This window comes from Meleagris gallopavo, chromosome Z (genome assembly GCF_000146605.3).
Source record: "Meleagris gallopavo isolate NT-WF06-2002-E0010 breed Aviagen turkey brand Nicholas breeding stock chromosome Z, Turkey_5.1, whole genome shotgun sequence".
Lineage (NCBI taxonomy): Eukaryota > Metazoa > Chordata > Aves > Galliformes > Phasianidae > Meleagris > Meleagris gallopavo.
The window spans coordinates 51,563,073-51,590,790 of NC_015041.2; the positions used below are offsets into that span (position 1 = coordinate 51,563,073).

General features: G+C 38.3%; 1 protein-coding gene across 2 annotated transcripts in view; it reads left to right on the plus strand.

The window, feature by feature from the left end:
- The window catches only part of ELL2 (elongation factor for RNA polymerase II 2), a 48,598-nt gene extending 21,903 nt beyond the window's left edge, over positions 1-26,695 (plus strand). The window contains exons 3-13 of one of the 2 annotated variants that reach the window (XM_019610610.2): positions 2,906-3,027; positions 7,669-7,832; positions 10,319-10,578; positions 13,218-13,342; positions 13,649-13,742; positions 15,113-15,674; positions 17,875-17,944; positions 20,098-20,181; positions 21,953-22,124; positions 23,153-23,197; positions 23,327-26,695. In XM_019610610.2, the coding sequence (XP_019466155.1) occupies positions 2,906-3,027; positions 7,669-7,832; positions 10,319-10,578; positions 13,218-13,342; positions 13,649-13,742; positions 15,113-15,674; positions 17,875-17,944; positions 20,098-20,181; positions 21,953-22,124; positions 23,153-23,197; positions 23,327-23,443 (1,815 nt within the window). In that variant the 3' untranslated portion in view covers positions 23,444-26,695. The remainder of the gene's footprint in view (positions 1-2,905; positions 3,028-7,668; positions 7,833-10,318; positions 10,579-13,217; positions 13,343-13,648; positions 13,743-15,112; positions 15,675-17,874; positions 17,945-20,097; positions 20,182-21,952; positions 22,125-23,152; positions 23,198-23,326) is intronic. The other variant, XM_019610611.2, reaches the window with a different exon arrangement.
- The last annotated feature ends 1,023 nt before the right edge of the window (positions 26,696-27,718 follow it).

Sequence of the window (27,718 nt, forward strand, 5' to 3'; positions counted from 1 at the left end):
CTTCTGGGCTTGGAGGAAATGGTACTTGAATACCAACAAGATTTCTTGGACCCCTATTCCCTCCAGAACTTTTCTCCCATGTCGCTCTGCAAAGCAGTTCCCTAAAGAGTTCAAAGTTCTGCTCTCTTGAAGTCCAGAGTTGCAAGCTTGCTGTGCATCCTCTTAGTCACCCTGGGGATTTTGATCTCCACCATTTCATGGTCTCTACTGCTAAGGCAGCCCTTGGACTTCATGTTACTCACCTGATCTTCCTTGTTAGTGAGGACAAGGTCCATCATAGCACCTTTTCTCATGGGTTTCTGTACTACTTGGAAGAGGAAGTTATCATCAACACATTCCAGGAACCGCTTTGATTTCTGGTGCACTGCTGTGTTGTCCCTCTAACAAATATCTGAGTTGTTGAAATCCCTCATGAAAACCATGTTTTGTAAACATGAAGCTGTCCTATCTGTTTATAGAGAGCCTCATCCACTTGATCTTCCTGATCAGGCAGCCTGTATGATGTCTCCTTCCCCTGCCTTCCCTTTAACCCTAACTCATAAGCTCTGTGTCAGCTCTTTGTCTGTCCCAGGTGGAGCTCCATGGACTCCAGCTAGTTACTGATGTAGAGGGCAACACCCCGTCACCTTCTTCTCTGCCTGTCTTTCCTAAATAGCTTATAAACATCTATTCCTACATTCCAGTCATAAGAGTCATCTCACCACATCTCAGTGATGTCACTGACATCATAGCCCTGTAGGCATGCACATGCCTGCAACTCCTCCTTTTTCCCCATGCTCCACTCACTGCTGTACAGGTGCTTGATTTGTGCTCTCAGTGAGGCTGATTTACCAATTAGAGTTCCCTTATCCTGAACTTCAGGTGCTGTCTTACTGGCCTATGATCCTACTCCAAGCCCAGGGCATCCATTGCCATTGTGAACCTCAAAGTGCAGTGATTTGAGGATCCCCACCCCCAGCAACTCTAGTTTAAAGCCCTCCTGATTAAATTGGAAAGCCATCATCAGTGACTTTCTTATGAAAGTGGGTGAGAGGGAACGAGAGGAAGCCTTAAGAAGATTCAGGGTTTCAATTTCAGCAAACTCAGATGGTGATCTCCTTTGTATATTTCTAGAGATAAACTTATTTTTTCTTCATACCTCATCTATGTTTTTCTCAACATCTAGAATAAATCATACTTTGCTGAAGGGAGTGGAACAGCAACAAACATCTTTTAAAATGTATTCTTCTAAACTTTTAGGTGCAGATATTCTGATGTTGATATTACCTCTTGGAGCCATTGCATGCATATAGATTGTTTTAGCTGATGAATAGGAAATAAAAATTTGCCTCAACATTTTGAGAATGAAGTGCAAGCATATGCAGCAACAATTACCTACCTATTTGGCTGCAATTTGAGAAGGGCAGCCTTTGACCAATTATATTACATATTTACCATTTTTCCAGAAACTACATCAGGCTAAAAACACATCATATCTTCTACAATGGATTGAATCCCCAATCCACTACATATGGTGCTGTCAAATCCATGCATACACACCTGCTGCATATCGTAAAATCAGTGAATTGAAACATTCTGTCAGTGATAATTTTATAGAATGTAGAATTTTAGTGTCACCTGTGTCTCTATGATCTTTTTAGGTTGATGGTTACTCTGTAGTAATCTTCTTAACAGTCACAAGGTAAAGCTGCATATATAATCCGACATTATGCATCTGGTATCTTGTTTTATCTCTTAGTTCAAATGCCTACATTGCTCTTTTGAGAATACTACTTTAGATCTTGAGTAAAAGAATACAGCGTTCACATGCCTTGTCTTTCTCCGTGTCCAGCCACTGCAAAAAGCTGTTGCTAAGTTCTGCCAGTACTGATAATTAAAATATAAAACTGAAAGACTCAATTATCCGTACTTTGTGCGAATGATCTTGACTTTTATGAAGACTGGACAATTTCACAAGCAAAATGATAAGAGAAAGATTTCTAAGACTGTTGAATATTGTTTTTCAAAAATTTTCTTGTTCATAATTTATTTCATTAAAAATTCAGAACAAGCAAATTTCAGAACAGCTTATTTGACTTTATGCAAGCTAATTTCACCTTCAGAGTAAGGTGTTTGAATGGCAGTTTTGTGTGTGTGTGTGTGTGTGCATGCTTTTATAAAACAGCACATTGAAAAATCTGTGTCTGCCAATAAACATTTTAACAATTTCCCATATTTACATTTTTCAGCTCCAGCAGAATGTGGCACATTCTTTACTAAATAATTAGCTCAGCCAAGGAAATCAAGTTTTATTGTTTCTGACTAAATGTACCAAAAACTATTTACACTTCACATTTATGCAAATAACTGAATCCAGAGCTAAGCAAAGCAAAAAGGCTTTTGTTATCTGTTGAAGTTGTTCATGTTTGATAATTTAAGAAACTTTAGTCTTGCAGTTAAGGTGTTGCTGTTTCTTCTTGTATCTAACTCCAGGACATGGCTCATTAGGACTGCATAAATCACAAAGTTGGTCTGTGCACGTTGTTTTGCTCTGTTGTGTTAGCTGATCTTCAGTCTGTTTAACTGTACTCAGATACTTGCATATAAAGTTAAGCACATGCATATTAATTCCACTAAATCAGAAGAGATCACTTCTTATTTGAATGCTTTGCTGAATTGGATGCTGAGTGACTGTAGCTTTTCTGGTACAAATACAATTGCTGCATATAGCTGGTGCTGTTTTCAGAGGTAGAGTTATGCCAGATCAGACTTTTTGGTGATGTCACTGAAAACATGCTAAAACTTTTGAAATTGAAACATTTTCTCTTTCAGAAGTAAATTCTGAGAAGACTCTTATATTGTAGCTAATGACAAGCAAAGGAATTTAGCTGGAAGTCCTTACATAAACATTTTCTTTTCCTTTTAGCTTATTAAAATTCCCAAAGTTGATCACCCAAATGAATCGCATACATTTAACTTCTACTTGTCAAATGTTGGCAAAGATAACCCTCAGGGAAGCTTTGACTGTGTCCAGCAAACTGCCTCAAGGTAAGTCTTACTTAACATTTTCTTTCATGGTGAATCTAATCAGATTCTGTGGCTTTGAGCATGTAGCAAAAATCTTTAACAGATGCATGCTCTTAGTGATGAGCTGCAGTAAAAAAAAAAAAAAAAAAAAAAGTTCCTAGCAGTAGCATAATTTTTTGTTCATTATAAATACTAGCTTTTACATGGAGTTATTTTGGTTTTGCTTTAAAAAGAAGAAGCTTTGAGTAATTTTTCACCTCTTCATGCTATTTTTAAAAGCATTTAGAGTTCCATATCATTCAAGCTAGACCAGGTCCATTCTCCAACCATATGTAAATGTAACTGGCAGCATGCTAGTAGGATAGCTATAATGGATAGTTGTCTGACTTTAAGAACCGCATAAGTCAGTGACCTTACCCATAACTGCATGACTGCTGCACTTCAGAGCCCAACCGCAGTACAGAAGCACTTTGTCCTGATTCATTTCAGTCAAAGTAAAAAGTGTTAATGTCTAAACGGCCAAGAAAATACCATCTTTCTATGCCAAGTTTGCCTCAGCCCCTACGATGATGCGCTTAGTGTAGCATTGATGTGAACAATTGTCCATCTTATTTATTAGGATGTTGCAGGCAGATTTTGTGTAATTACATTGGAAGCTGATAGCAAACAGCCACTCAAGCGTGTCTCAGAAAGTTGCTAATTATGTTTGTGGTCAAAGAAAAGCCTCTGCCCTTACTCTGGAAACATGGGTTTTGTCTAGATAGAGAATTTTGCCAGCAGTATGAAAATGAGCTGATTGAATAGCCCTCTGCCTGACAGAAGATCTCTAAACATCCTCCTTCTCTGTGTTAGTTTTCTTTTACTACAATGCAGCCTTTCTGTGAATTCATGTAACTGATGGAACCACTAAAAGCTGAATGGTTTAGTGGTTTCAAGTTTGGAGTGGTGTGTTTTGGTGTTTCTTTTTTTGTTTAACTTGTGTCTGCAAGGGGTCAGACATCTGCTGAGGCACAAAGTAAGCCTACAGGAGTGCATGTTGGGTTGAGAGGTCTTGCTTCTTCTTTCTTTTGTCTGATTGAAAGCACTGCACATGTACTGCAGCTGCTGGTATACCGAGGCTGCTGCCAGCTCCCAATTAGAAAATCTTTAAGAGACCTTCAGGAGAGCCATTGTGGAGGACTCATAAAAATCTTTTTTTCTGAGAGATACTGCATCAGGCTCCTTCTTTAGCCAATGTACAGGGGTCCTCAAATCTGACTCCATTGTTTCACCAAACCTCTCTGTGGGCTCTTTGTTGTTTGGGAAGGAGCAGATTCAGTTAAACTAAACTGAATTCATTTTATAAGTAAGACTAAATTTAAGAACTTTTAGTTAGAAATAATTCTGAGTAGTATGCCTATATACTTTGAATGTGGCTCTGCAAAATCTAATTCAGATGAGCTTTCACCAGTTCCTTTGTAGTCAGCTCTTGATCTGTTCAAGTATTTTATGCAGAATCATTTTAAAAAATAATTCATAAGGAACTTCTGGGGAGTATTTGGTTTCCTGCTGAAGGTGGGTCTGGCTTCAAAACTGGCTGAAGTTTTGCAGTCTATTCTGCAGTAGATTGCACAGTGCCCTTGGTCAGTGCTCAGAAGCTCCCATGGTATAAGCCTGTTCTGAGCTCTGATCAATCTTTGCTTGTTCTGGAATATTTTATAGCTGGTTTGGGAGCTGTACCATGCTCTAGGCTTGCCACACGGAACCCCTTATCTTCTTGACTTCATGTCAGGCCGCTACAGTCCTACATGGTGGTAGCATACTACATGCTGCTGACCAGTGCGTGATGCTTTGGTATTGGTGATGGTCCTTCTTGAACTGTTCAGTTCCTATGGTGCATAAAGACAGCAATGTTCTAGGAAATGTGCAGTAGATAGAATTTGTGCTCTAGATGGCAAGAACTATTTTATTTTGTAAATGCTGTGATTTTGGAGCAAGAAATAATGCCAAAAATACAGCTCTGGGCTTTGGTTGGACAAAATTGTAGCTGTATCTTGAAATACTGTGCAGTGACTTGGCTTGGTCTACCTTTGTGACTTTCAGAAACAACTTGGTAAGTTAAGAAACTAGATGTCAAACCTTCATGACTTTCAGAAACAACTTGGTAAATTAAGAAACAAGGTGCCAAATGTTCCTCACTCTTTCTTTATGGAACCTTTACTAGGTGATTCAAATCATCTTTAGGGTTGTCCAGAATGTTTTGGGCTAGTGCAGCCTAGCATCCTTTCTCTGGTTGGAGGTGTTGCTAAGGTGAGTGCTACACAAAATAATTGTTAACAGCCATAATCACTAAACCAGGCTAAACTAAGTTGCTATTAGGCTACATAGGTTATCTAGGCTACATGTGCTCATCTGGCTGAGTGTATTACACTGTAAAAATGCATTTAAACTTATCCAGGAGAAATGGGGAAGCAGTTCTGGGGAAAATCTCCCTCTTCACTTAGTTTGGAACTGCTGACACCTCTGTCCATGAGCCACTGCTGATTTCTGCAGCTGCTGTGAACACAAGGCAGAAATCCTAGAGGACTGTGCTTCTTCAGAAACCTGATGCCCACCTGAACTTTGCTGAGGAGACACCATACCTGGTCTTGCATTCTTTCCTGTTGTGTGGGGCTTTGATCTAACTGTCCCTTCTTTAAATACACATCCCCAGAGAAGCAGATAGTTAAACCGCAAGTGCTGCAGGTTGCTATCAAACAATGAGTCAGCAGGGGATCCTGAGACAATTCAGGATAGCAAATAGCATGCAAGCTTTAGGGAAAGTCTGGCTTACGTCCCTTGAACCTTACAGGGACTTAAACAGTGATGGGCAAGACCTCTGCCTGTCAAAGGCAGAGGAAGCAGGTGACTTTCAAATATGCATTTAACTAATTGCTGAGCATGACTTAAGAAGGCTCTAGGCATGGGTGTCCAACTTTTTTTTTCCTGAGCCACACTGAGTGAAAAGGAATTGTACTGGGCTACATTTATATGTTACTCCAAAATAATGCCTCCTATTTATTTCCATGGAAACTCAATAGATACAAAGAGCACAATAAAGCTATTTGATAGAGCAAATTCTCAACTACTAAATACTCTTTTTTCAACACAGTAACCACCATTAGCTGTGCATTTTTCACCTGCGATGAACAAGAGCCAGCCTGCTGCACTCATAAAAATCTGCACCAGCAAAGGGGACCCACTGTCACTGTTGCGACTGCTGAAAACACCACCCACTGCCTCATTGTGCTCACATTCACTGTTTGGTCTCCATAAACATTCAGCAAGTGCTGATGAATGTCAGTGGGTACCATTTTTTCAGTCACACACCTTTACTGCATCTGCACCTCCATGTCAGGTGCCATTTTGTCAGACCAGTCCTCTATTGCCATCTGTCACACGGCAACAACATGTAATGGGATGTTAGCAGGAAAGTCCAACCTCTGCTGCTGTACCACCACCATCTGCCTCTGACATCATAAAATAGGAGGTATTATTTTCAGAATAGCTCTTGTAAAATATACAATATTGTCAATATATAAATGACAAAGAATTTTAATATATTTATTAAAACCTTAGGAAAAAAAAAACAACAAAAACAGAGAGGAACAAACCCATAAAACTAATGGGATATTTGACAATGTTTTTGTGAAATTGATGCATCAGTCAAGTTGGATGTCAAGGGTTGCAGTTCTCAGTGAGCTCTCAAAACGTTCAGTAGAGATTTCTGATGAAATTTTAGTCTTCCTGTGCTTCATCCTTGCAAGTTATTGTTCACAAATGTACACAGTGCCAAAAAGCAATGACACTGAATAAAGTATGATTGTGAAGCAAGGGATATAAGAGGGAAATGTGAAAGTCTAATGAAGAGGCACGATCAGATTTTTGAGTTGAATGTCTCATTGCAACTCTATACATTCCATTTGAAAATTTGCAGATAATGTATGTGTATCAACTGAAAATGGAATCACAAACATAAATTGGTGACTTTTTCGGCAGATTTGAACCCTATTCTCAAACTCCTTTATCAAAACTGAAAGCACAGCTGCGCATTCTTCGCTGTTCAGAGCCCCGTATTTAGCAGTTATTTGCCATCACTTGAGTCAGCACTGCCCTCCCCATGCCTTGCTTTCAGTCGACGCAGTGTTAACAGCACACCAGTAGTTTGGTTGTTGCTGAGCAACGGGTGTGTGCCTGGGGCCACTCCGCTGTGAAGAGCCACCTCCATGATGGCACATGGCAGGGGCTGGACCACACTGCCAGCTGTGCTGGGCATCATGCAGCCTGTGGGCTGCGGGTTGGGCATGCCTGCTTACAGGCATATAGTGCTTATAGTTTGGATGTCAGTCTACTTAGTTTGCATTGTAATCTGAGTAGTATACAGTAGTTTTTTGTGTAGCAACTCATACTATCCTGAGCTTGCCTCTTGAATGTGATTATATGAGAATATTGTAAATATATTGGCAGATAACATTGATAAAACAACGATGTCTGGTTTGCAGAATGATTTGAAGCATATATTACCTAGTGGTGAGAACTGAAAAACATTTTTCTTTGGCAGAGCAGGTTTTTAGGTTTCTTATACAACCATACTTCTAGACTTGAAATAGTGCTTGGGCTCATTTTTTCTCAATGTTTTTATAGTTCTGGAGCCTCTCAACTGAGTAGCCTGGGACTTATACAGAATAAAATTACAGTATGTGCAACAAATGATTCCTATCAGATGACCAAAGAGCGCATGACCCAAGCAGAAGAGGAATTACGCAATCGAAGTGCAAAGGTTATTAAGCCTGGTGGACCATATTTAGGTATGGTTGTATTTCCTTTTCTACTAGATGTCTGTAAGTTTTCAAATTTAGTAATTGGTCCTTTCATCATAATGTCAGCAGAGTTTATGTGTTCAGAAGACTCAGTGTTAGATGGCTCACTATCATATTGCAGATTTAAAATCTGTTGCTGCATTAAAGGTTGGCTTTATTTTTCCTCTGGAAAGCCTGCCAGCTCTTCCTTCCTTATTATTATATTTCTTGGCTGGTAAAAATTTTGACCATTGAAGTGCAGGGTTTTATCTTCCCATACACATACCTTCTCTGTTTTAGTAACTAATGTTTTTGGTTCTGTAAAAACACTTTAGAATACAGTGTTAAACCAATACTTATAAAAGTAATTAAAAAGAAAAAATAACATCAAGGACATCTCCTACACAAATTCAAATACTTGCTTTGAAAAAATGTGCTTTTTATATATGTTAATCAGATTTTGTTTATGCTTTTACTGTGGATGAGCTGTTGTTACTCTAAAACAGTATTTTTTTTCCATAAAAAATAACTCTGTCATCTGCATGTGGATTTCATCATTTTGCACAGAACAAAATGTGCAGATGAGACTGCATCATTAAACCATTTTGAGTACTGTTTCTCCAAGGAGAATGGAAATAAGAGTCCTGGTGAGCATGCAGTGCTGGGGCTGACATGGCAGTGAGCTAGACAGGCCACATCAGTCCCTGTGCAGAAAAAGCCAGCATGTGCTGGGCTTTGTCACTATGCTGACATAGACACCCCTGCCATGGCAAGCTGCGTGCTCCTGTGTCTCTGTCTGCAGAACCTTCTTAGAATTGCAAAATGAAGAGCAAGTGGCCTCTGTTGTGGGTATAGAGCTGGAAATGGGTTAATACTGGGACTGGGATGTGCACTGTCCAGGCTGCAAGGTGAGATGTGCCATGTCGCTGCATTCTGCAACATTCTGCTTGGAGAAGCTCCATTTTACATGGATGTCATCTATGTTCTTCGTGGTGGTTGCTTAAACAGGTTTCAAGTGAATGTTTTTAAGTTAAATAAATGGGGTCTGAAGATGAGCAGCAGGAGAATGATGGTGTTTGTGGATGCTTCTGTTTCACGCTGGCATAGGCAAAGATAAGATAGGACAGGGTTAAATTGCTGCTGAGGTATGGAGGGCGGCTTTCAGCATGCTTCACGCAGCACAGATTGGGAGCTGGGGTTGTCACTCACAGTAATGTGTGGTTATGTTTTCAGTTGATTTTTCCAAAGTGATTCAGAGACATAAGTTAAGGTGCTTGCTTGAATGCCACATACACTATCCATAGTGCCAGGGATGCTTATCTAAACTGTGTTTACCTTGTCACAGCACATCAAATGCATTAATACACAACTGGCAAGTTCATGCTGCATAGTCATGTGTCTTTTTGTGGTTAGGTTTGTTCTGGAAAACCAGAAAGGCAAAATCTGGAAATTGAAATATTATAGTGATTTGGCTTTTTCTGCAAAATGGTAATAAATTTTTACTGTTCCTGGGAATAGCAGTGTATAAACACAACTATGTGCTGCTCTCTTTCCTGCGACTACAGAAATTTCCTGAATTCCAAGCATTGCTGTTGGAAGAGAGGTAGAGCTTCAGTTCTTATGACACATACTCACTAGCTTCCCTCATGGACCAAACATGAATTGTTAACGTCTGAAAAATGCATAGTTTGTCTCACATCCATTACATTTTATGGAACGTTGCAGGATTTTTGTTTGTTTTCTGTTCCGTAGCAGATGTTATTTAAAAATGGAATAGAGAAGTTGAGGGCTTTTCTTGGGAAACTCAAGTTAATGGTTGGCTGCTGTTGCTTTAACATTCTGAATTCACTGTTTGCAAGCACTTGCATTGTTCTTCCAGTTGAGAAATATGTGTTTTTGTAGAATTTGATCCAAAATGCTCTGCAGGCTTTCCTTTGAAACTTCTTTGTCATGGTTCCAAGAACAGCTAGATTTTTTGTGTATTGTTTCTGCCCAACTTGATGCCATGTATATGGCCATATGTAATAAGAAGGGAGAACTTTTTGAAATAAGTAGGTCAGGCGATGAACGTCAGGTTGGTAGTCTCTTTAAGCAGCAGTGCTATTATTTGTTCAGACTTGGTCTCCTTTGGCATTAATGATGAAGACTTTAATTATATAGAAGGCCTTTTCTTCAAACTGTATTATTTAAAAAAAAATCTGATTTATTTTATTCAGTGCTTAAGATCATAAACTGGAAAAATAATAAAATCAGCATTTACATAAATATATCAGCGAAGTCTTCCTAACAATATAACTGATTTACCTGATTTCTACTGTATTGAATAATTTCTTAATTCTGTAATACATCTTTACTCTGTGTATTACCAGTGGATCTTAAAATGCTAACCAAATCTAGTTCTTGCAGATTATTTGGCCTAGTAATCTCTTTAAAATCAAATTCCTTGTCTTCTCCCAAACTCCCATATAACTTTTTTTTTAAAACTCTTAATTTAGGAAGAAGAGTACAGATAAGAAAAGCACCACAATGCATTCCAGATCCTGTGCCTGAAAGGAAGAGGTCAACACCCATAAACCCAGCAAATACAATACGGAGGACTCATGCAAACAATGCTGTTTCTCAGCGACCATATAGAGACAGAGTGATTCACTTACTGGCATTGAAGACCTACAAGAAACCAGAGTTACTTGCTCGTTTGCAGAGAGATGGTGTCAACCTGAAGGACAGGAATTCCCTTACAGCTATCTTGCAGCAGGTGAGATCATGGTTGCCAGCATTTTTTTTACTCCTGCTATTCTTTTAGTCATAATTTTGGGATGTGTTGCTCCCATGTTTAAATGAGAAAATAATAAACACCTTAAATAATCCTCTCACCATTTAAGTGTTTCAACTGACTTTATGCACGTGCTTCAAAATACAAGCCAAAGTGAGGGAAGGAAAGATTAAAAGATATGTGGGGGGTAGTTTTGTTTCACTGGGATGGCAGGCAGCAATTAACTATTTTTAGCTCTGTTGTCCCAATGCCTTTTCTTTTCCTATCTCTGTTTAAGAAGAAACTGCTGAACTAGGTAATGAAGAGAACCTGACCATGCTTTCTCTCAATTGCTTGATGTAGCTCTTCTCAGTATTTAATATTTCTTGCCACAAACTTATGTGGAGCAAAGTCCAGTAATGAACTAAGTTATTATTTCACATGTAGTTGGTGGCCTTTATATAGCCTCTTCTTGTGATCTGACAGTCTTAGCAAACAATAAATGAGAAAGACAGTAGTCTCTATTGGGGAAAAAAAAACTGCTTTGCTATCATATGGATTCTGTCCTTGTCTTTCTTGCAGCCTTTTTCCCTGTATGCTAGCTTTTCTAGTGCCCCACTGAGTTGGGTTCCCATTGCATTTCTGTATCACATTCATGAAAATCACCAGTAAGCCTGTTGCATGATGTAGATGAGACTTCTAAGCTCTGTATTCAAGTGTGTCACATACTGCTACTTTTTTAACGAAATAATTCTGATAAGGCTCATTAAGATAGCATATAATGTTTCTAATACTACCTGTTTTCACAGACTGATGACTGTATTGTGTATGTAAAGTAGGAGTATTTCCTGTGTATTTAGAATGGTTTTGAAAACCACTACAGTGAGTAACTCAATATTTATGCAGTTTTAGTTGATCCTGAACTGAATTTTAAACATTCAAATAAGTTAAGTATTGTTTAATTTGTCCAGAACAATGGCAGGGTATTGGTGCTGTTGTTTTTTTTTTTTACCTCAAAGATGTGTAATTTAAAGATCCATGTTCTTACATATGAATTTAATCAACTTCATAAATAATTATTTTTGTATTTTAAGTTTCTGAAGCTCAGCTTACTACAGTGAAAAAACGTATGACAATCATTTCCTTTTCCATTATTTTTGGCAATATTTAGAGACTTTCTTGGAGTCTCTTTCTATTATGTGGTGTGAGTTGTGTAAAGGTATTAGTTTACATTCAGAAATAAACAATTTAGCAGCACTACACTGTAGAAAGCTTTGTTGACATTTTTCTTATCTTCATTATTAGTTTTCTAGGAGCCTAAAGTCAGGAACCAAAACTGTGTTCTCACATGCATATTTCATTATCTTAGAATGCAGCTTTAATTCAATTTTTAACGAAGTTCACAGATTCACCATGTTTTGTTTACTTTGAATTATTTTTAAGCAGAGGAGAAACACACAGATTAGCAGTATTTAGCCACAGTGTCAATAAAATTAAACTCAGGTGCAAGAATGTGTCAGAAAAGACAGCAAAAAATAGACTATGCTTAACCCACTAGCACATTTAAATCCTCCTTCTTTGAGCATCAACATTCACACCTTTTAATAGTAAGCATTACAGGAGAGAAAATGATCAAGGCAGCACAAAGTGGTGGTGATATGAGACTTTGTATGAGAAAAATAGACTGACACTGTTCTTCTCTGAGATTTTCTCTGAAAGTTTGAGCAGGTATCAGAGTAGGAAGCCTGAAAGAGCGCTTTGGTTGTCACTAGTCATGAGATTTTGCTAGAGATAACAATTTGAATTTTTTGAGTATACTTCGTGTTATTCTTAAGGAAGATAAAAAAAAAACAACTTATTTTCAGAGACACAGGACTTTCTCATGATAGCATCTTGCTACAGTCAGCTCTCTGCCTGCAAGAGAAAGAATGCATCTGTACATCACTCTGTTAGCTATACATCTTGATTCCTAAATAGATCTGGATAAGTATTACCGCAGTTAGCTTTTTTCCACCTGTAAACAGTCAGTGTGTCTTAAAATTAATGGAATGGATGAAAACTTACGATTTATACTAAACGAATAAGTGTATTTCTCCTTATCAAGTAAGCCTTTTCAATAGAAAGGTATTGTTTCTTGTAGCGCAGTCACTTGAAAAAGAAAATTGATTCTATTTACAAGACAAGTGATGGCAAATAAAGCTTATCTTGCTCCTTCTGCAGTCACCGAGGTGATGAAAGAAGCATTTTCCAAGATCTGTTGTGCTCTGCAAACACAGTGTAGCACTGTCAAGCACAGGGATTGTTGGTGTCATCCTGAAGTGGAGCAGCTCAGATCTCTCCACATATTTCATTCTGGCATAGCTGTATTTAAAGACAGAGATATGTGATGCAGAGAAAAGTTTTTCTTAAGAGTACAATTCATAGAAGCTTGCATCTTTGGGGGATTTTTTACATCCAAACTTTTATATCCAAATTTGACTACATTTCTGAGGATCAGCACGCATTACATGAGAACTACTTTGTCTTTCAGCTATAAAAACTGGTGTTTGATTTTATTTACGTTGTTGATTTAGCTGTGCATTGCTACTGTGGTTTAAATTTAGGTATAATTGTCTTTTTTTTTCCCTTTTGTAAATGTCTAGGTAGCCAACTTGAATCCCAAGGATAATTCTTATACTCTGAAGGATTATTTATTTAAAGACATTCAGAAAGACTGGCCTGGATACAATGAAGTTGATAAACAGACATTGGAGTTAATACTTTCTAGGTAAGTTCAGTTCTCTCACATGGGTGTCTAGTTAACTTCTTGGGTTGCACTGAGTAAAGAGGAATTATCATGGGCCACGTACAAAACATATAATATGGTTAATGTATGCTAGTAACAAAACTTTTATTTTTTAATTTTTTTTAATTAAAACTTTAAAAAAAAGGGCAACAAAAATAAAGCAGGTTGGTCACGCATTGTAGGAGAAAGAGAATAACAGTTTTAGAAACTGTGTGTTTTGCCAATAATGAAAGGACTATGACATGGATACTTTTGCTTTGTAACCTGAAATGTGGGTAATCCTTGCAGAAAAGTAAATTCATCTCAGAGTACCACCAGCACCAGTCATTTGGGATCTCCTGTAACTTCTAGTAAAGATGCTACATCAGCTTCTCCTTCCCAGGTATGTTGTGGCTTTTTAAAATTATTTATAATGTACTAAGCTTTAACTTGCTTTTATATTGGAATAAAAGTTGTAATACAGATACTTGTATTATGCTGTATGAAAAACTGAAGCACGTATTTCTAGATGGATGCTTATGTTTTTGTTTTTCTTAAGATGGTTGCACTGTCAAAGACCTTAAGTCTTAATGATAGTGTAGCCTAAAAGCTGCCATGTTTAGTCTTCTGTGTTTCAGAATGTTCAGAATCTTCTGAAAGATAGAGAATTCCTGTATTTGCTATCTTGTAAATACTTCTAGTTTGGCTGGAGACTATCTCTGTAGTGTCTGAAGAGCTGAGATGTTAGCATAGCACCTGTCTATCAATAGCACACTGACCTTGCAGGAGCTAGCTCATCTGTAGAGGCTAAACTTGTTGGCTACCCATTATTATCATGTACTTTCTGATTAAAATCTTAAAGTTGATTTGTTTATCTTGGTGTGTAGGAAGGCATTCTGAAAACTATAAATGTGTATATATATTTTGTTGTATGATTGCATGTGTTCAAGTTTCTTTGTGGTGTGGTAGTTAAAATGCATCAAAGATGCACAAACATAATTATGTTGCTGCTTAAATATAATGCTTAGGAAAAGCTAGAATAAGCAGAAATTACAGTTGCAGTCTGCTGTATGGAAGGTATATATTTTTTCTTGCTGCCATCTTTAAACACCCAACATGATGCAGGGTAAAAGGGAGGTCTGGATCAGTGGGTCCGGGCTTCCCCCAGCCTTTTCAAACTTAAGATACTTGCATCCTGCTTTCCTATCAATAAAAAAACACAATACAAACTCTTCAGAAGTGGCTTAAAAAAATCCATGTGAAATGTATTCCTTTAAGGAAAAGTATGACACTTTCTTTGGAACTGTATTTTTATAACAACTGAAATTCAAAGAAATTTAGGTACATCAGAGCTTGTGTGTAATGATAAACTGTAAAGTACTTGGAGTTTCACACTGTTAAGATACTTGAGTTTAAAAAGTGGAGAAAGGGCACACCTGTTCTTCCCTTATTTTCATCCTGTCAAACAGCAGCACAGTGTGTGTGCTGTGGACCTCTGTGTGTTACAATTAGATGGCACAGAACTGTGCCCAGTGCTTAGTTTACAAGTGCTGCCACCTTGTAAATCAAGAAAAAGCACAGCAGGCTTGTTGAGGAAAGCACGAACTTGTGTTTCAACTGGAGAAAATAGCTGGAGTGGCAGCTGCAGCAGAACTGTTTTTTCAGCCTGTTCTTTGTCGTCTCTTCTTTAGGTGGTAGATCTGTGTTCAATAGCTGCTTGTTCTTAGATGTTCTCCATTCAAATGAATGCTACTACTCCATTTTATTTTGTAGAAACGGCTCTTGGATTTCAACTTCATTGATCCCCTGATGAACAAAAAGCCGAGGATCTCCCACCTCTCCAGTCGAATCCAGCCGTCCTTGAGCAGACCCCCACCTGCCCCCAGCAAGAAGGCAACCCTTACCACTGCAGCACCCGCCCCACCATCCCTGCCTGCCGCCCACCCGCCTGCCTCCAATCCGCCCCAGACTGCCAGCTCAATCTCCCCCAGCACACCTGAGGGGCGTGGGACGCAAGATCTGCCTCTAGATAGCATCAGCCAAAGAGGCAGTAGCGTCTTCAAGCACCAGCAAGAAAAATATACCTCTCGGACTCCTTTGGAAACCCCAGCACCCGCCGCTGGTCAGTTGAAACATCCCACATCTGCAGGTGAAGAGGATATGGTGTGCAAGAAGTCCATGAAGAAGACCAAAAAGCATAAGGAGAAGGACCAAATCAAAAAGCAAGACACTACAAGAGAGCAGAAAGATGAAGGACTTCTTGAAAGTAAAACAGATCTTAGAAAAGAGGAGACTGCCATGACGAAAAGCGCCTCTGGTTTGGAGTCAGATGAAGGTATTAAAATGCTGTTTCTCATAACTATTACATGAATAGGCCTTCTGAAAAGACACTAGAAAAACAAAGACTAGAAACATGAATAGTCTACTTTTTCCCTTGCTGTATTCTAAGTTCTTTACCATTATCTCTACTTTATGATAACGAAAAATTAGGAAATAATTTGATGTCTCCTCTCTCATTATATTTTAGTTACCAGCTTCGTCTTTAAAAAACTAAATAAATAAAATAAAATAAACAAAGCCCACCAAACAACTCAGAAGCAGAGACTGAACATTTTATGCTAGAGCCTTGTCTAAAATTGAGTACATTTTTAAGAATTCTCACTCTGCAGTACTGAAATCATTAGAACAAGGAAATATTCCATGGGTGCCTATTGAAAAGTAAATCTTTAAAAGGAAAGCATAGATGCTAGAAAAAAACAAGTAATGGATTTATTTTTTTATTTGACTTCCATTAAACTGACAGTTTATTTAAGTTTACTGCACATTTTTTAATCAACTGTTTTTAAAGCCTGCACATTAAAAGCACATAATTAGAAAAGTTTGACATACAGGTGCTGCATGGTAGTTTACTGAAACACACAGTTCAGACATAAATGTGTTTGATCATGCGTTGAAATACAAGTTTCATGGCAATCTGCATTTTCATGGAAAATCTAAAACCTACATAAACTGACATACAGTTTTCTTGAGTTTAGGTTTTAACAGTCCTGTAAGCTCACCTCCATCTTAGCCACAGAACTCACTACTAAAGCAGGCTAAAAGTCAGGTTTGGCTCTTAGCTGTCACAGCTTGAGGGCATGTTTAGTGCATGAAGGGTGTCCCTTTGAAGTATTCTTCTGCACATAGAAAAAGTGCTTTGAGGTGGTCTTTTCCCACATGCCCTGGTTGTACTGCCTCATGTCCACATGTGGTGTGAAATTACCTTGAAAATATTTTGACTTTATCAACATATGAGCATCTTTCTCCAGATTCCAGCAATATAACTCCAAATGGCTAGGGAAATAAAAATCTGTATTAACTCTAATGTTGATCCCTACACTGAAGCTTTTAAATGGGCTGAGCCATTTTAGCAAATATTGTTTGAGCTCTTGGAAGTAAAATGCTCAAAGCAAAATTCTTCACAAAAGTAGTGTTTGTTAACATTACTGTCTGCATTTCTCTCAGATATTGTTCTGACTTATGCTCTACTTTTTTACTATGCTTCCTGCTTTCAACATTATAATTTTAACGTTAAATATAATCAGCTTCTGTAGAACATTGTAAAATAACTCTTTTCCTCTGCCTTTGCTCAGATGTCTTACAGATTTGTAAAAATGGCTGAGCATTAGCAGAAATAATGTGCTTCGACAGGGGCAGTGTAAAATAATAATTATTAATAGAGGGTTTTTTTCTGTTTCTTTTTTTAAGCTTTCCAACAAACACTAATGAAATTAAGGCAGAGGTTTGATAAGATACAAGAAAAAAACACTAATTCCAGTTACAGCTTAATTTTCCTTAAAGCAGCTGTTCTTGTTTATCAAAAAGGTAGATGAGTCTTGAAATATTTCTTTAAAAATGATTAGAGGATATACTGGGCTTTTATAATGCCATTGAAAGAGCAATTTACAAGTGCAAATAACTTGGAAACTTGATATAGCTACATTAATGAGAAACATTTTTTTGTTGCAGTTTATTGAGGCCTGAGTGCCCATAATCCATATACATCGGTCTTGACTTTCCTGCCTGGAAGAGTGCTGAAATTAAATCTAACTTTGGATATCCAAAAAGGGCAGGGAAGGAAGGATGAAAATGTGGCATAAAAAGAACTTCAACTTTGTAGTGTACATATTGTAGTCCTCTGCAACATGAATGCTGACATAAATCAAGCTATCTAATTGTGCAGCTATTCAAGCTGTTTAACTTGAATTGCTGTGCAAATGCCACGTTATGTCTTGAATTAATAAAAGTTGACCTCTGGTTAATGCTTTGGTCATGCTGAACCTGAGAAATAAACTAGCCGTTCCCTCTTTTTAAACTGCACTATTGTGTGCTGTGGAGAAGGTCATGTGAGCCTTGTTAATATACAGAGCTTGTTTGCAGTAATTTACTGTCAGAATAGAACTCTATAGAATTTTTTTCAAGCCCTTAGGTTCTTATTGTTTGGCTATATTAAAAATCTGTTTATCACAATTGTCAAAACTTCTGCTTTTCTATAGGAGTTGAAAAAACGTGCACTGCCTCCACAGATTCTCCTTCATCAACAAATGAACTACCAGACTACTTCAAGTAAGTAAAGTGATAATTTAAAATCTCTTGTCATTTATTGAAGCAATTGAAAAATCACCTGTAAAAAGTCTAGTTTAGTTACAAAATTGAAGAACTACCAAAATGTAGTTGAAGAATAACAACAAATTCATTTATAATGGCAATTTCCTATAAAGGAGCTTGCTATTACTCTAAAATTACATTTTAAGTTAACCAGTTGCCTTATTTAAGTACCCTTAAGCTTTGAAATCTGAGCTTGTCCTTTAATTATTTTGAGAGAGAAAAAAATGTGAAGAACAATTTTTAATATGCTTTGGCAGATTTAAAAAGAAAAAAAAACACATGTAATTTAATTCTTCTTGAAGACCAAAATAAAAAGACATGAGAGTGTGTGCTGCTTTCTTTTTAGACAAAAGGAGAGCTGAATGCCAAAATACTGAGTATGCAAAGTTTGAATGAAGATCTTGTTTTCACTGCTTAGTACATCTAAGTTGGGAAGGTGGTGAAGGAAAATTAGCAAAATTTAAAGTCCAGCATTACAAAGTGCATATATATGAACTAGCAGGAGTTAACCATCAAAGTTACTTCTAAAGATGATGTAAATGATCACTGATGATTGGAAGCTACAGCAAAACAACCAATTTAACAACAGAATCATAGACCGAAGACCTAGAGATAAGAAAGAAACTTACATTCAGATTTTAATTTTAGCTTCTTAATGATAGCTGTGAAATAGGTACAAATGTGCTAAACTCATATATGAAATGTTGTGTATCTGTAGTGATTGGGATATTACACTCTTTACAATTGAAGAAAGAATTCCCAGTTAAGCTTAATTTTATCTTCTTCACAGATAGTCACACATCACATTAACATACCCCAAAATTAAAATTTACTTTCCATATAAAGAAATTTTTCATACTTCATTGCAGTAAGGCAGGTGTTAAGAAACTGGATTTGAAATGGCATAATAGTAGAATCAGTAGTTTGCTAAATGTTTGATTTTGGTTGTTTTCTTTTTTTTTTTTTAGTTTATTGTTTTTGTTTTGGAATAATAAAACTAATTTTCAGTTAGAAGGATTATCCTTTACATTGTAAAATAGAGAAGTAGCTTCTGCCTATTTATTGCAGTGATATGATGTGGGCAGACAGAGTAAATCTTGTTTTGCAGAGCTCCAGTGTAGTGCTTGAAGCGTTAGGCTGAGAGTTCAAACCTGTGTTTAATTCCAAACCTTTCCTGGGTTAAAATAGATTCAGTTCTTTGATGTCTGCTTCCCATGTAAGCTGAAAGCAGTGATACTGAGCTTTCTAAGATGTCTTGAAATCTTTTGTCCTCACATAGAGAGATATACAACTGTTTTATGTAGTCTGATATTTCAGTTGGGTGCCTCTAAACTTTGCTAAAAAGGGAAAAAGATAGTGTAAGATTTCGTCAAGTTGTTTAAGTTCTGATTGGGTGTAAACACTTCAGTGGAGAATTCTTTGTGAAAGGAGCAACCTTTCAAATAATTGTACAGATAATCTACATGTTAGCTACAGCTTACTGGAAATAACTTACATAGATCTGCTTCGGGCATCTCATCTTGTCTTGAATAAAAGATTGAACCCTGGAACAAACCTGCGGTTGATCCAGTTTAAAGGATTTTGATAGTTTGTTTTAGCTCTTCTTTCTGCCTCCAAATACTACATAATTCATTAGTATAATACTAAAGCATGTTGAAGACAATTTCCTATCACAAATATTTAGTGAGTAAACTCGGAAGGGCAACCTCCCGGATCTGTTGGTTGAGAATAGAGAGAGGTGACTGTAGGTAGCTGTCTTTGACATAGCGATCATGAAATAGTTGACTTCATAATTTTTGGCATAAGGAAAAAAAGGTCAACACTCTCTATTTTAAGAAAGCAAACCTGGAGCTACTCAGGCAGCTAGTTAGCAGTGTCCTCTAGTAATTTGCTCTGAAGAGTCTCTCGTGGGTGCTGGTCACTTTCTTGGAATCAACTCTTGAAAGTCCAGAATCACTCAATTCCATTCTGCTGCAAGGCAAGCAAGCAGAGCAGAAGACACACCTGGCTAAACAGAGAAGCTCTCATAGAATTAGGGCAGAAAACATAGAATCTCAAGCAGCAAAGTCAGGATTTATGGGGAGAGTACAGAGCTTCATTTACATCTGCAGCAGGGAGAAAACAGGAAAAGCAAAATCTCAACTTGAATTGATGCTGGCCACTGTGGTGTTGGACAACAAAAAGGACTTTTTCAGGTATGTCAAGAGCAAAGGGGGATCAAAGGAAAACACTGTACTGATAGTTGATACAGGTGACCAACAAATCATCAACAAAAGGGCTTAAGAAAAAGTAGAAGCATTTAATGACCTTTTGCCTCAGTTTTTAATAATGGCAGATCTTTGTCTGCCTGATCCTCTGACATGGAGGATCATGACTGGAGGCATGGCAGTAGAATTGTACAGTAACAATTTTACTCAGTGTTCATGAGTCCATGGACCAGGTGAGATTCACCTTCAGAGTACTGAAGGACTTACAAACATTAGTGCTGCACTTCTCTCAACCATCTTCTGAAGGTTGTGAGAGTCTGGGGAGGTCTCTGCTGACTAGCCTAAACTTGGAGACTAGCCAGCATTATAGCGATCTACAAAAAGAGTGTAGGAGAGGAGCCAGGAAACTACAGATCTGTAAATCTAACCTCAGTCCCTGGAGAAGTTACAGAGAAGATTGTCCTGGGGGATACAGGAAGTCAGTTAATGAACGAAGCTATTACCAGTCACAGTCAGTGTGGATTAATGAAGGGAATGTCCTGCCGTAATAATTTGATCTCCTTCTCTGATAACGTCGCCTGCTTGGTGAGTGGAGAGAAGGCAGGGATGTAATCTTTCTATATTTCAAGTAAGGCCTTTGGAGCAGTCCAACTGTGAGATAAGCAGGTTCACACTACACTGAGTGATGAACTGTCTCAACAGAAGAGCTCAAAAGGTTGTAGGGAATGGGCTACAGTCATCAATGGCATGAAGTTCAACAAAGGAAAATACCAGGTTCCTCACCTTGTCTGGTACAGTCTGGGATACAAGTGGCAGGAGAGCCTTAGCACTGGAGCAGCTTCGCCTTGATACTGTTTGCAGTTCTTGGCTCCGCAATCTAAAAAGGATGTTAAGGTCCTCAGAAACATCTAGAGGAGGGCAACAAAGCTGCTACCAGGACTGGAAGGCATATCTTATGGGAAGAGACTGAGGGCAATTGGGTTGTCTAGTCCAGAGAAGGCCAGAAGGTAACGTCATCGCTCTCTGCCACTCTCTGAGGAGGAGAAGCAGAGGGAGGCACTGGGCTATGTTCCTGGTATCTGATGGGAATGGCACAAAGATGCCAAGGAAAGGTTCAGACTGGACGTTAGGACGTTACCAAGAGGCTTGTCAAACTCTGTAGCAGGATTCCCAGAGAGGTGGTGGATGCCCAATGCCTGACGGTGTTTGATGCATTTGGATAATACCCAGAATAACATGCTCTAACTTTTGGTTAGCCTTGAAGTGGTCAGGCAGTTGGACAAGATGATTTCTGGAGGTCTTTTCCAAACCGAACTATTTCATTCCATTTGTGTTCAAACATGACTAGTCAAATTATAACAGCAGTCCTGAGTTCACAAATCAACTTCCCTCATTGTCATGCTCAGCAGAACTTCCAGCATGGGGCAAGCATATGTTAGCTACAGTCTTTTGTTTGTGTCTCTATGAGACCTTGCTCTTCTCTGAAGCTGAAGTTCTGTTTTGAGAATCTTTCGGTGCTTTTGTCACATAACCAGTTTGTTGCTCACAGCACATCCTGCTGAAGTGCTTGGGCCCTTGCTGGTGTCTCTGGATAAAGACAAAGTAGTCAATTCCTAACCTTCAGAACAGTTAGCACTGTTCTTGCAGAGGAGGTAAGGCAGGGCAGAGTTCAGCAGTTAACCACTCCCTCACTGCATCTGTTTGATACCATGAAGTGTCTTTTGTATAAGATTGAATATGCATTTGTGTTTTCTGCTAGAAAATACATAGCTATAGTCTCGTATGAGCAACGCCAGAGTTATAAGGATGACTTCAATGCAGAGTATGACGAATACAGGAGTTTGCATGCTCGAATGGAGAGTATCGCCAGAAAATTCATGAAGCTTGATGAACAGCGAAAGCAGCTTGTTCCAGGGTCCAAGGAATATCAGGTAAAGAAGAGTAAAATCATGAAGACTGCATCTTATTTCCATCTTTATATCCTACAGAATTCTGTATTTTCCGCATAGGCACATGCTTCAGTTTTGCAATCCGGTAAATTACGTTGATATGATTTTAAAGTGTCCAAGGGAGACCAAGTAACTAGTTGTATGTTAGGAGCTACCAGATTGGCTGTAGTCTTACTGACTGCCTCACAGCATCCTGGTGAAGTAAGAGAGTACTGATGCACTGATGAGAAAGGAGAAGAACCAAAGGACCATAATCCCTAGGCTTTGCTGACCTGCTATTTCCCATTGTTTAAAGGGCGCAAGTTTATTTTGTATACTTAACAAGATGTGCAGTCGCAAACTTGTTTGGCTTCTAACTGTAAATTTTAGCAAAGAAGGGTATTAAAAACTTTGCATTCCAGCTTTCAAGCCTGGGATGATATTATTTGGACATGTAAATTCCAAATGCTCAGTGCTGGAATTCTTAAATTCTCCGTGTGTGCTGAGGATGTTTGGTAGCATCTGGCTAGCTTTTATAAGTTTTTGCACAGATTGCAAATGTATTTGTGAGCGCAGGGAGTATTTTAAAATCTCTGGTACTGCTCAATCAGATAAAGGAGAGAAGCTTTACAGAACTCACGTACATGGTCTGACCCTACACTGGCTAACTCTTAACTTCTGTGCCTTCACAAAACCATGTAACAAGTCATTTAGCACTTATTTGAAGACTCCACCCAAGTGAGCTCTCTGTAAAAGCAAGTATTTTACAGTGGCGTGAATGACTTCACAAAGGGAATCTTCAAACGCATTTTCTTCCTGTTGCTTGTTTACAGAGTTAATTGCAGATCTGGGCTGTGTTCTGTGTTTGTTAGTCTGTGTTTTTTCGTGACTCAGAAGAGTGATGACTCTTGGATAAGAAAATATCTTGAGTAAAACTTCATTTTAATGCTTTATTTGGTTATATTTTCTAGTAGTAATGAACTGTTCTTCATATTGTTTTCACGTTTCAATTTTTTTTTTTTTTTTTTAAGATGCTTCATGAGGAAGTCCTAGAAGAGTATCGAAAGGTACAGCAGGTATGTGTAGCAGCAGGTCTGTGAGAGTTATAAACTGCTGGAATGGACTGATGGCCATTTTTAAGTAAAGGACAGGAAATACTAAACTTCAGATACTTTCATGCCCTAATTTTCTTTTTATCTTTACAGTCTAGTCCCAACTATCGTGAAGAGAAACACAGATGTGAATATCTCCATAACAAGCTGTCTCACATTAAAAGACTTATAGGTGAATTTGACCAACAGCAATCAGAGTTACGGCACTAATCTTCTGCTTGGACCAGCACATGTGAATGAATGGAAACTTATTTATTTAAAATTCCATATGAGTTGCTCTAAGATTCTAGGATTGAACTTCTGCATTACAAAAGTTTTTCAGTATTAGTATACTTGAGTTGACTACTTCTGTTGTTGATGTTGTTTATATGCATATTTGAAGCTGCTTTCTCTGGTCCCTTTTATTCTTCAAGACTTATGTTTGTCCATTTAAATCATTTTATCAGTAGGTGCTGGGACCCAGTACATCTACTGTGAAGTTGTGCACATTTTAAGAAAATAGTGTAGCGAACTGAAATACTTTTGGATAAATATAAGGCTATTTTTCTGACCTTTCTTGTTAACGCAAACTCTTTGCCTTAAATGGTAGAAGGTTTAGAAATTTGCACAAAAAAAAACCACAAAAAACAAAAATATTGTTTTGGAGGGTTAAAAAGGTGTTGTATATAAGTCTATATACAGCCTGTCTTTGTTACTAGAGAAACTCATCACTGCAACTTAAACCCCCCATCGCAATGGTTGCCTTAAGGTGTTGGCTTGTGTGTATTCAGTGTAGTTAAATTATTAGCTACACTGCTTCCCGCCTTGCTGAAACACCTGGGAAGCACTACATGGCCTACCAGTGTCTGAAAGTGTGTGCCTGTTCTGTGTGTATGCAAAAATGTGTGGGTGTGAGCATGCATGATGAGGAGGGGAAAAAAAAAAAGAAAAAAAAAAGCTGCTACTCCAACTACTCTAAGTAGGCCAGACATCGCTCAGGTTAAAACAACTGACGAGTGTTCCTCTAAGTTTTTTCCTATAAAATTGCTACTTCTATTGTGGAAGATGAGAGCATTTCCATTTCAATAGTTTGTCAGCTTTATTAATGTTGGTAAAATTGATACTTTACAAAAAATTAAACAGATATATAGTTTTGGGGCAAAATTATAAAACTAAACATGTAGGCTACCTATTTATATACTGCTATAAAGTATTTTTTGAAGAGAGTAATGCAAAGAAGCTATTGCCTACATGAAATGTATATTTAAAAATTTCTGTCCTGGGTGCCAGGAATATAACAAAGAACAGATGTATTTAACTATGAAATACTGTGATCACAAAACAGCACAAATTTTCATTTCATGCAGTTTTTATTTTATTTTGATTTAAATCATTGCTTGCTTTGTCATGTGAAAACACGGGTTATCTGGTCAGAATGGAGCAAAATCTTACTTTGTCTTATGTTTGTCTTTTCAAAATACAGCCAATTGAAAAGGGAAGCACTATGTTTACAAATATGATTTTGGAATGTTTGCCAAAATAGTGGTAATATCTCTAATAAACTTTATCTCCAGCATTAAAAATAAAAAAATAAAACAAAACAAAATAAAAACAAACAAAAAAAGACCAACAAAAAACAACAACAAAGAAAAACTAATCCAAACTGTTGTACATCATTGTAAACCAGAAAATGTTTGAAAATATGCATTCAAGTAAATGGGAATTTGAATTTTTGCCTTGAATATGTTGGCTCAGATATCTTGCTGAGTTCATCATGAAGATGAACTAGCATGCAGAAGCATTCCTTTCTGTTGCGTGACTTCTATGACATATTTGAAGCCAAGCTGATTCTGGATCCCTTGGCTTAACCTTCACATTTCAAATGGCAATGTGAAGGGATGACCTCTTGCTTAACAGTAAGAGCAGAATTCATCTGGGCTCAAACATTGAGGCACACGGACAACAGTGCCTAAGTCTCAGTGCAGGAGCTTTTATCTGTGCTGCATCTGCATTGGATGGCTGGATTTCAACCCAACTTTCAATGAAGTTTCTTCTCAGATTAAAACAATGGAAAGCTTCTTATACTGTTTTGGCAGTGCAGTGCTCTTCATCTAAACTGTTTGTACAGATCTTACTTCAGCTGCCGTTGTGAGACATTCAGTAATGGTATACAGCTGTCCAAATGTGTTGTTACTATTTGTTGTACTACTACTATGTAAATGAGATTAGTGTAGTTAACAAATTTTTCTCCTCCTTTTATGTGAAAAGATTGACTCGTATTTGCATGCATCTTCTGGTTTACTACCTGTGTATCTGTTGCAGCTGGAGGCTAATGCTACTTGAGAGGTCCACCACTGTGCATCACCATGAGATCTGACAAGCTACTGTAAAGACCTTAATTGAAGGTTTTGCTCATTTGCATCAAGCATTTCTTAAGCCTTGCAAGTATACCAAACAGCCTATGTAAATTTATGGCACTATTTTGCAATACATATCTCTTGTTGCCCGTGAGCTGTCATTCCTGTTTGGCAGATGTGGAAGAACCCACTGACTCTAGGCCTGTGACTTTATTGCCCTGCCCCATACAAGTGTCCTGCTTGCTCAGAGGAGCAAGCACTGCAGATGGCGGCATGTTGGCTGGGGATACACTACAACAGGTCTGGAGCAAATGACTGATGGAGAGGAGCAGATGCTCCTTCTCCTGAAAGGAAGCTGGATCTCACTGCAGTTTCAAACAACATCGAGACATGAGTGGGCATCAGCCCTCTCCAGCTGTCTGGAAAAAGAAAAATCACAAGTTATGAGGACTGGTTTCCCATCTTGTTATGGTTTGTAGGGGGAAAACAATGCCCAAAGAAAACTTTTTTGAAATAGTAGCTATGCTCTAAACCATCATGGGAAGCAGAGCAATGTTGACTGCTTTCAAGTCTTCATTTGATCTTGTCACTAATCTAAAAGTAAAAATATTTGAAAGTGTTTTGTAAAACATGTACGTAAGTATTGGAAGCAAAGTTGTTTCAATAAGTTTTAAACAAGTTGGGTTAAAGTGTTGATATTGTAACCTTGTTCGTTTGTTAGCTTTCCTTAAATAGCGTTGTTACAACCAGTCTTTCTGGATATGTTAATGGTGATTCATGTGAAGACTTATGGCTACTTTAAACTATGATTCTTCTCAGAAGTTTTGCACTACTCTGTATACCTGAAGGGAAAGGGATATGGCCAGAAGTAGCCTTCTTCTTGGGAAGGATATGGAATTGTTTAAGGGAGGGCAGCATCTGGGAAACATGAAGGCTTACAACAGGACTTTCCTGTGACTTCCCTTTCTGATTCAGAGTACTGTAAAACTTTTTTTCAATTGTTTCCATGCAAACTGTATTAAAACTGTGTGCGTGAAACTTGGGGCATTCTGTCAATGAACATTTGAGCCATTGTTGCCCTTCTGTTCTGCATCAACTTAAGTTCAATAAAATGTTCACTTTGCAACTCTGGGGTGTGGGGCTGTCCTTGCCTGTGAGTGGCACTGCTTGGGAATGTGGGCAGGGCAGGGAAGTGAGCACCATTCACAGAACAAGGTCAGAAAGCAGGAGGGGCATTGCTGCAGCCTTCGTTGAGCACCAAGCTGTCCTTGGCTGGAGAATCACCCATGCTTAGCACAGTCCCTAACCCAAAAAAGCGAAATGTTCACTTGCCAATTTGCAGTGGCTCTTTTTCCTATCCTTCTGAGCCCGAAGTTCCTATCTACTTCTACTTTACATTCACAGCGAAGGGTTCTGGCAAAACACTTTGATATTGAGCACAGTCAGGTGTTTGGAGAGATGGTGAAGATCATGGGGCTTTCTTCAGCCAATGCATGTGCTAAGGGCAAGGGAGGAGGTGGCAGTACTCTCAAGAGTCTCACTAATTTTGTGAGCTAACTGTAGCATTTTCTGTGATAGAACGTGCTTGTCTCTTGGTCAGTAGCTATTGTTACAAGATGGCTGCATCATTCTGAACAGTTAATTGTTAGTTGCAGAACTGAGCCATAGATGAAAGTTTTACAAGCTGGTATCTTTATTTTGCTTTGTGTTTCACTGCTCTCTTAAAATTTTTTTAGGATGTGAAAATTCCACATATTTGATAGCCATGTGCATTTCTAGCTGCCATTCAGCCTAACTTCTTAATGCTAAACCAAAACCAAAGTCATACACATGCCACTGCTGAAACCACAAACTCTCTTTGAAACCCTAAAGCCAAAACACTTCTGAGGCTTTCACTTTAAAATATCACTGACCCAGTAAGTTAAATTTGCCATGTCTAAAATCTTACAACTGATGGCACATACAGATGTAGTAGTCATGCACAGAAGTGCGTGCAGGAGAATTTCAAGGGATACAGAGATGGTGAAGGGTTCTGAGGGCAAGACGTATGAGGAGCAGCTGCGGTCCCTGGGTGTGCTCAGTGCAAGGCAGAGGAGCTGAGGGGAGACCTCATGGTGGCTGCAGCTCCTCACAGGGAGCGGAGGGCAGC